At 46.3% G+C, this 10,002-nt stretch overlaps 1 protein-coding gene across 1 annotated transcript; it reads right to left on the reverse strand.

Moving 5' to 3' along the window:
* Positions 1–2,858: 2,858 nt before the first annotated feature.
* LOC137541080 (interferon beta-like) lies at positions 2,859–7,913 on the reverse strand. Its single transcript, XM_068262221.1, has 5 exons — positions 7,836–7,913; positions 6,554–6,634; positions 5,811–5,960; positions 4,503–4,586; positions 2,859–2,975 (listed from the first exon to the last, which is right to left on the reverse strand). Exons 1-5 carry the CDS (start codon positions 7,911–7,913, stop codon positions 2,859–2,861), a joined length of 510 nt encoding a protein of 169 aa, XP_068118322.1.
* Between the last annotated feature and the right edge of the window lie 2,089 nt (positions 7,914–10,002).

Genomic DNA, 10,002 nt, shown 5'->3' on the forward strand with positions numbered 1-10,002 from the left:
AATGTGTTTAGGAGGTGTTTAGGAAGCAAAACGCTAGGTTTAGCAGTGAAAAGCACTTCCTCAGACACAGCACAGCACTGGAGAATCTCTCAGTACCAGCAGCAGTCACACAAGTGCGTGGCTCCGCAACATGGCCGCCGCCTTATATAGAGGAGGGGAGGGCCAGGCTCCCCTCCTCTGATTGGTTGCTAGGGTTGCCAGCTCCTCGACAGGAGGACTTCTGATTGGCCCAATCACGTCATCCCCGAAGCCGAAACCGAACCCACAGCTCCATTCGGCCGAATTCCAGCGCGCGCATTCGGCATGCTTCGTATTCGGGTTCGGCTTGGAATCGCAGCATTTGGGTTCGGATTCGCATGCGGCAAACCTAAAAAACACCCGAATTTTTCGGGGAAACTTCGCATTCGGGGTCCTGCTGAGCAACCCTGAAAGCCAGTCTGGCTTTGGGTGAAGCTGTGATTGTCTGTATGACAGTATACAGTACATTTGCATCTGAAGGGTGAACTCTTGTGAATAGTAGGAGCAGGAACTGCTAAACTGGTTTGCTAGCCTCTAATGAGGAGATGGCTAATTAGGCCAATAGCAGTCATGTCCCCACCTTTGATCTGCGGTGAAATACTGTCCCAGATGTGTACTATTGTCACCTGGACTGACTGCAGATCACACCAGCCTGAGCCAGGAATTTACATATGACAACCTGCTGGAATGTTGAAGAAGGCTTACTCAAAAAGTCCTTTTGATGTGTGTGCCAGGCTACAATTTTACCTGTGGAATTTAGATCTATGGGGAGATGTGAAATCTCTGCAAACTTCAAAGGCTAGCAAGGATGTGCTGTCACACCTGAGGAATTGGATTATTCCTGGATCTGGACATTTGAGTGGCTCCGGGCCACAAATCTGGCTATAAAACCTCAGCTAGGGAGATCTAGAGTTGTAGTTCTTTGGAGATAGCAAGACGCTAGGACTATCCTGGTCTGACCAGAACCTCCTCGCAACAACGCTCAGATCTATATGCTGGTAACGTTTATCCCCATTTATTTTAAGCAAACTGTCGTGTGTATCTTTGTACTTTTTACTTTGTTTTTGTAAATCTTTTGTATATATTATTTTCTGCATTGTTCCACTTTTTCCTGGAATATTAAATCTTTATTTAATAAGTTTAACTTCTTATGTACTAAACTAGCTCATAGGCTAGAAAGAGACTGCAGTGTAATTTACGTTACAAGTTCAGTGCCTAATTGTGCCTTGCTACTGTACGATTGTATTGTGTGTGTGACGTTCCCGTGTTTGGCCTAAGCGCAAAGCTGACTCAAATACGAAAACGCGGACTGCGTGCAGATGACTCGACAGCAGAGTGGGAATCGTGGAAGTGTCTAGCAGCAGCTAGTGGTGGCAGTGAGAAGTGCTTTGAGGGGTGACACTTGTAGCTTGAATAAGGCTGCTTCCCTCTCGATCTGGTCAAACCCGCAGTCGGGAACCGTATCTGTAGGCGTGCTGCGGGGCCAGTTCCAGACAGTCACCTTTGTGGACCTCTGATAATGACTGCTGTAAGGTACTATGGTCACTGATTATAGTCACCTTTAGTGGCCTCTGATAATGACTGTTGTAAGGTCCTATGGCCACTGATTATGATCACATTTAGTGGCCTCTAATAATGACTGTTGTAAGGTCCTATGGCCACTGATTATGATCACATTTAGTGGCCTCTGATAATGACTGCTGTAAGGTCCTATGGTCAGTTTTATGGTCACCTTTAGTGGCCTCTGATAATGACTGCTGTAAGGTCCAATGGCCATGGACAGGCCCGGCCCTAGACTTTTTGCCGCCTGAGGCAATTTTTAAAGAAATCGCCGATGGGCGGCATAGCAGGAAGTGACGTCAGTGGAGCGCACGCTGGAACGAGGAAGTGGTGAGTGATCCCCGCCCATTGCCTCTTACAATAGCTGCAGCCAGCGACGTAACTTTTTAAAGCTGGAGGGGAGCGGAGGACAGGGGACCCAGGCGAGGGAGGGGGGGTCTGACCCCCCTCCCCGCCGCTAGGCCCAATACCCCCTTCCTGCCCGCTATCCCCTCCAGCTCGGTGGCCCCCCACACCCAAAGACAGGCGGGTGCTGCCCCCCCCCCCCCCAGAAGTGCCGCCTGAGGCAAAAGTTTCACCCCGCCTCATGGGCGGGCCGGCCCTGGCCATGGATTATGGTCACCTTTGGTGGCCTCTGATAATGACTGTGGTAAGGTCCTATGGTCATGGATGATCATTCTTGTAGACATGGCTGAAGTATGAATTAAAGCATTTTATAGGGACAGTATCTGGACTGCCTCTCTGTACCAAGACTATGGCCACTGATTATGGTCACCTTTGGTGGCCGCTGTTAATGACTGCTGTAAGCTCCTATGGTCACCTTTGGCAATCTCTGATAATAGGGTTGATTTATTAAAAAACAATTTGTTAAATAAACAACCATTAAAAAACAATTACCAATTACTACCTAGTAACTAAGGTAATTAGCATAGTAGCGGTTGCACTAGTGAAGTAACACGGTTGCGATACTACAGCTGCAGCCGGTATTTAAAGGAGCGGCGTTGCTAAAGAAGCAACATGTGTAACTAAGTAAGGCATGCTATGCTGCAAGGAACGAGCATAGAGTTCATAGCGGCCGCTAATTTTGAAGCAACCCCCCATGAGTGCAACATTTTCTAAAGAAATAACAAGAGTTTGTGAATGTAAAAAAATTAATAATTTAATAAATAAGTCTGAACATTTAAATAAATATATAAATAAAATAAATATATAAAAATAAATACATCTTAATAAATATGTGCTCGTTAGATAGTGCATGTTTGATGATCATAGTTGTGCGGTTATGGTAATTTCTTCAGTAGGCGGAGTCTTCTCATGCGGAAAGACAGCTGCGCCGTTAGCAATAGGTTCGTCCTGATATCAGAGTGGACAATGGTCTGTGCACATAGCTTGTCTTCCTGCAAGATAGAATGGGGGAAATGATTATATTTATATGGTGACAACATCTTCCGTATATAAATACATATAGTAGAATCAGAGCATCCATGAACATGAGTACTATATACAGAGGTCACGCATGGGATGCTAACACCCAGCAATATGTGATAAAGAAGTAAAACAAATATGATAAATGTTAGGTGGAGGAGCTTGCAATCTAGAGGGGGAGGATGAGGCAAGCATAACAGGCATCACAAGCAGAAGTCAATAAGCCTCGGAAGGGGTCTATAAAGACAAGTTGTAAGCTTGTGTGAAGATGTTGTGGGGTGCATTGGAAGGTTTCCCAGCCAGGAGCTGGGTGGACAAGGGCTGGAAGGTATTTGGATAGGAGAGGTGGGATATGAAATTGAGAGAAAGTTATGAAACTAGAGGAGAAGAGGGCGAAGGTTGTGGGTGGGTTTGGTGCTTGGAAATGTACGACTTATGGTGAGGGATAGATCTAAGAAGCCGAAAAACAGAGCCTTGAGGTACACCATCAGACAGCGGATGAGGGAAGAAGTTAGTGTTAAAGTGGCCGCTAATAATCCCATCTTACCAAATCTATGTAGTAGAAGAGTAAACTGAGTGAATATATTGAATGGATAGTTTAGGAAGTCCCTCATATTACATAGAAAATGTAAGATTGGATGAAAAAGATTGGATCATTAGTGGTCACCTTTTGAGTAGGAGAAAGGGAAAGAACAGACAGGTAAGGAGAAATGAGTGGATCTCAAGAAGCAGAAAATGGTCAACAGTGTGAAAGGCAGAGGAGAGGACTATGACCATGGAGCCTGGGCCATATGAGGAGCTTATTAGCATCTTCAGTATGGACTGTTTCCGTGGAATGGTGGGGTGGAAACTGAAGGGGACCAAACAACGAGTTATTAGAAAGATAGCCAGACAGTTCTGAATGGATGTGTCCTTCCACCCGTTTAGAAACAAAGGGAAGAAGCAAGACAGGAGGGTGGTTGGAGAGACGGTTTTATGATTAGTGGTGTAAAGAATGCCTGTTTGAACTGAGAAGAGAAAATGCTGGTAGAGATGGAGAGATTGCAAAGAGCTGTTAAAGCAGGAATGAAGGGGGGAGGAGAGCTGAGGGATGGTATGAAGGTCCAGATCATGGCCTCAATTCACTAAGCTTATCTCCTGTCCTTAACAATGTTTCTAGAGTTGTTACCATGGTGATGGTAGTCAGGAAACATTTTACCTCAGACAAATCTAACGTTAACTCTTCTGTCTTTAAGTTAACTCTTCAATCCTTAAAATAACTCCAGAATTCTACATAATAACTACAGAGGATGTAACTTAACTACAGAGGAGGTAAGTTAAGGAATGGAGAGATAAGATAGCTCGCTCACTGTGTGGAGGTAAGTTTTCTCTTGCCTTATTATCTCCAGAGTGATCTTAGTGAATTGAGGCCCATGTCTGCTGGTGTTGTAGTGCATCAGTGAGTGCGGACTCCCCCCCCACACACACCTCCCTGGAGTAAATATGGGAAGAAAGCTTACCTGCTCCTCCAGGATCTTCTGCAGACTGACGAACCTCTGTCTGATCCGTTTTATGAAGAGCTGGTTCTCTGACCCACCTGGGATCTGGAAGAAAGAAATTTCCATAGGTTGGTCTCCTGTTTGAACTAGTCAAGAAATAAGTGCATATCACATCCATACAATATGGGGGGCTTAAATCTTATGTTCTCTGGGGTTACTTAACTGGCCATAGGGATCAGCAGGATGGGCACGGCTCCCTAATGATCCCGGTCATCTCCGGGAGGAGAGCACAATTTAAAAGCACAATGTAAATGTCCGGAGTCTAGTCAATCCATTGTGTTACTTTACAGACGAAAATCATAAATAAATGTTTTTACGGGTAAAGGGGAATGTTTCTAAAGCATTTATAAACAATTATGGATTATTTGTAGCAAGCATATTTGTGTTAAAGTACAGTGGAAGTGAGCGGGATATGGAGGCTGACATATTATTAACCACCTAACGACCAGCTAACGCCGATAGGCGGCGCCTGGTTGTTTGTAGGTTTCCATGGAAACGGCTGCTCATTCCATGTCAGTTCACGGAGGGTGTCTCCGTGAACAGCCTGCGAGCCTCCGGTCGCGGCTCGCAGGCGAAATGTAAACACGCGGGGAAGAAATACCCTGTGTTTACATCATATGGCGCTGCTGTCGCAGCAGCGCCGTAAAGGAGATCGGCGATCCCCGGCCTCTGGCTGGGGATCTCCGCAGTCTGATAGGCTGAAGCCTGTTAGAGGCGGCATCGGATGGATCGCCGTCCTATGCCGCCCACAGTAAGGAGGAGAGGGAGGGGGGAATAGCGCTTCGGAGGGGGGCTTTGAGGAGCCCCCCCCCCTGCTAAACCAAGACAGACGCTGTCCCCCCAGCAGGACATCCCCCTAGTGGGGGAAAAAGGGGGGCAGTCCGATCGCCCTGCCTGCCTGCTAATCTGTGCTCTGGGCTGGAGAGCACTGATCAGCGAAATATCCCCTGGTCCTTAAGTGGTTAAACAATGTTGTATTAGAGGCAGAGGATCAGCAGGACAGTCAGGTGTCCTGCTGATCCTCTGCCTCTAATACAACAAGCAGATCAGTTGACTGAAGTGTGACTGAATTAGCTGCAAGTTTGTTTCTGGTGTGTGAGTAACACACTACTGCAGCCAGGGAGATCAGCAGGACTGCCAGGCAACTGGTATTGTGTTACAGGAAATATACATATGGCAGTCTCCATATCCCTCTCACTTCAGTTGTCCTTTAAGGGGTGCCTGAGCAATACAGGCACTCACACCATAGCAATGCTGAGAAACACTTACGCAGTCAGACAGCTCCACCTGCTGGTCATGCAGAAGCTGCTCTAGTCTCTCCTGAGCTCGCTGCTCGTAGTCCAGTGTCTTCTGGTTTGTTCTGTAAAACTGGAGGGTTTGATTGAAAACTTCACTCACAGCAATGGCTGCTGACTCTGCCTGGAAGGATGGAAGAGACACAGTGAGAAAGCTTACTTTTTTGCCTCTAAGTAAGCCAATAAATGGTATCATCCAGATGCAAAACTTTATGCTTTTACTGATGGCTTACCGGGTCCAATACTCTACAATACGCATTACATTACTGTACAATGCATGATACAACACTCTACAATGCACGATACAACACTCTACAATGCACGATACAACACTCTACAATACGCATTATACTACTGTACAATGCACGATACAACACTCTACAATGCACGATACAACACTCTACAATACACATTACAATACTCTACAATGCACGATACAACACTCTACAATACACATTACAATACTCTACAATGCGTGATACAACACTCCACTGCTCATTATTTTCTGTGAGCCTGAATAATGATTTTGGGCAGTACATGAACCAGCCATAGGACCACCATCAGCCTGGTGCAATGGTGGCAGGAGAGTGGTCTGGCAGACTGGTTGACTCACCCAGGTCTAAGTCCCTCTGTATTTTCATGTCTGCAAACCATTTCCCCTCCACTCTACCCCCCCCCCCCCCCCCACTATCATTGCAAATCATGCAGATCACCTACCTTCTGGATCTGGTAGAGACTCTTTATATCGGGGAGACTGTGGTTACTCAGACAAGCCCCAGAAAGCTTTTCCACTGGAACCTGCAAAACATGTTATCACAAATGTTCCATTAACCAGTACACAGTATCATTAAAATATACAACACTTACAAAAGTGATAAGAACAGAACCTCAACAGATGTGTCCAGACAAAAGGAAAGAGATCACCAAGACCAATGTACAGTATATTTGTTCATGATGGTTAAGGTGGTGCTATATAAGACCCGCAGAGGAGGGGCTGAAGAATTCTGGAAGAGCATGGAAGGAGGAGTAGGAGGAATCCACATTCTGCATCTTCACAAACATCCAAGAGAGATAGGAAAATGGAGACACCAGACGTGGACTTCCATACTGGAAGAAGAGTAACATATCTAAGCAGAAGATGGGTGGGAGAGCTCTAAACATACAAGAGAGATAGGAAAAGGGAGACATTAGACGTGGACTTCCATACTGGATGAAGAAGAGTAATATATCTAAGCAGAAGATGGGTGGGAGAGCTCTATACATACAAGAGAGATGGGAAAAGGGAGACATCAGACGTGGACTTCCATACTGGATGAAGAAGAGTAAGATATTTAAGCATAAGTTGGGTGGGAGAGCTCTATACATACAAGAGAGATAGGAAAAGGGAGACATCAGACGTGGACTTCCATACTGGATGAAGAAGAGTGAGATATCTAAGCAGAAGTTGGGTGGGAGAGCTCTATAATGAGACGGAGGTGAACAGAAGAGGTCTGTCGGCTCGCACTGACAGAGAATGAGAAATGTTAGTCGCTTAGTTAGACCAACAACCATCAAATAAGGAGCTCACCAGACAGATACACAGAGCAGAATGTAAAGAGACCTGGGAACAGACCAATAACCGTCATATGAGGAGCTCACCAGGCAATACACAGAGCAGAATGTAAAGAGACCACAGCTCAAAAACTCATAGAGAGCCAGCGGCTAACACAACATCGAAAAATAAACTGGATTGTTGGTGCCACATATCCAATAGGCATGTTGGTTAAGCCCCTCTGCCGGCAGCAAGGCCAATCTCCTAGAGGGGTTCCTATGCTAACGGTGGTTATATCTGCATCCTACATATACAATTGTAGTGTTTCGACGATTGGACACATGTCTGATATAGGATAAAAAGCCTGAGAAGAGACTTGCGTGAGGTCTCTTTACATTGTGCAGTGGCAGAGAAGACCGCTAGCAATAAGTGCTTCTGGTGAAGAGCAGATTAGTGGAAGGAACTTACCATTTTACCGAAGGTCTCCAGAATTTGCCCCATCAGCATGTGCGAATGTTTCCATGTGCAGGTTTGGGCGGAGACCATGATGCTTAAGCTCAGGAGGAGGGTTGTGCAGATATATGTGTTGGCCATTGTGCCTGGAATGAGAGACAGAAGACATTATATATATGACTATATGGTATTAGGTAGGCATTAGTCATACATCGTAACAAAAGGGAACCTGAAGTGAGAAGAATATGGAAGCTATCATTGTCCAGTAATGATGCTCACCCTCTAGATTCAGTCATTTCTGATTGACCCACCTGAAGGAGCAGGCAGATGGTGGGAGTCAGAGCGTCTGATCTGCAAACTGCTTTTGAGTCAGTGGCCCGTATGCAATTCACTTTTTCTCTTACATTTTCTCAGAGGAGATCATTTTTTATCTTCTATTTATACTAACGTTTCAGCACTCGATAATTGGAAAAAATTCCAAAAACTAGGGGAAAAAGTTCTGTCAAAATTATTCCGAGTATTTTCTCGCTCGCTGGTGGCTTAAAAGGCATTTTATTGCTAAAATGTGAAAATATTACCCAGGAGAAAACAGTGAATAAAGCAAGGAGCAGTGAGCCAGACATTCCAAGTCAGAGGATCAGCATAATGGACACAGCTACCAGATCCTTCAGATAAATGTGACAATAGCTTGCCCACGTCAGGTGTCCCTCAGACTGCAGGTGAAGCTGCTGGGGACCTCTTACCTGACTAGGTGGCTTAGAAGTTGTCCTTGCAGTCTGGAACTGGTGAGGAGTCTCTGTGCTGGACACAAGGTTGCGTTTCTGCTGTATTTTTCAGAGGTGCGAGGTCTTCTCGGTCTGCCTCTAGCTTTTCTCATTCTGGACTCCATCTCAGCTTCACTTATATATCCTAAGACTTCACCTACATATCACTAAAATGAAATAGGACAAAAAAAATCCCGAGTTTTGCTTTCCATTCTCCAGATTCTTGCCAGCCACCTGCTGGCCATTATGTACACTGCAGGAGTTTCCTCTATCACCAGCAAATTGTTCAGCAGAGACACCTGCTGGCCATTTATGTACACTGCAAGAGTTTCGTCACTGGCTGAGCTGTTATAGAAGTCATGTTTTCTATAGCTTATTACACTTTGTTGTCTTAGTATCACAACAACAGATTCCAGGAATTTGTTCTTGTTATTTGATATGGTGGAGATTAATAATGTTCTGAGTCACCAGAGCTGGGGGTGACAGGATCATTTTACAGCAACAATAGTTGCTGGATAGTGTGCTCTGCCTCTTCCTGTTCAGCAAGCCAGCACCTATTCAGTAAGGAGACCATGAACAAGACTCCCTAACACTGCTACTGCCTACTGAGTGCCCCCTAGTGGTTGCAGATCTAGTCTAACACTGCTACTGCCTATAGAGCACCCCTTAGTGGATGCAGCTCTGGCCTAACACTGCTACTGCCTATAGAGCGCCCCCTAGTGGCTGCAGCTCTGGCCTAACACTGCTACTGCCTGTAGAGCGCTCCCTAGTGGCTGCAGCTCTGGCCTAACACTGCTACTGCCTATAGAGCACCCTCTAGTGGCTGCAGCTCTGGCCTAACACTGCTACTGTCTATAGAGCACCCCCTAGTGGCTGCAGCTCTGGCCTAACACTGCTACTGCCTATAGAGCGCCCCCTAGTGGCTGCAGCTCTGGCCTAACACTGCTACTGCCTGTAGAGCGCTCCCTAGTGGCTGCAGCTCTGGCCTAACACTGCTACTGCCTATAGAGCGCCCCCTAGTGGTGCAGCTCTGGCCTAACACTGCTACTGCCTATGGAGCGCCCCCTAGTGGCTGCAGCTCTGGCCTAACACTGCTACTGCCTATAGAGCACCCCCTAGTGCCTGCAGCTGTGGCCTAACACTGCTACTGTCTATAGAGCACCCCCTAGTGGCTGCAGCTCTGGCCTAACACTGCTACTGCCTATAGAGCGCCCCCTAGTGGCTGCAGCTCTGGCCTAACACTGGTACTCGAAGCAGTAAAAAAGGGCGCATATGGCTAGTGGACAAAAAGGGCGCCGCCATAGACTGCAATGCAAAATATCGGCTGTTGGGCGCCAGAGAGGAAATTAGGGCACCCGAGGAATAGCAGTTGCAGGGATCGTGTTAACAAAAGTTTTCGTTTACAGAGCAAGGTTTAT

Source organism: Hyperolius riggenbachi, chromosome 12 (assembly GCF_040937935.1).
Source record: "Hyperolius riggenbachi isolate aHypRig1 chromosome 12, aHypRig1.pri, whole genome shotgun sequence".
Taxonomy (NCBI): Eukaryota; Metazoa; Chordata; class Amphibia; order Anura; family Hyperoliidae; genus Hyperolius; species Hyperolius riggenbachi.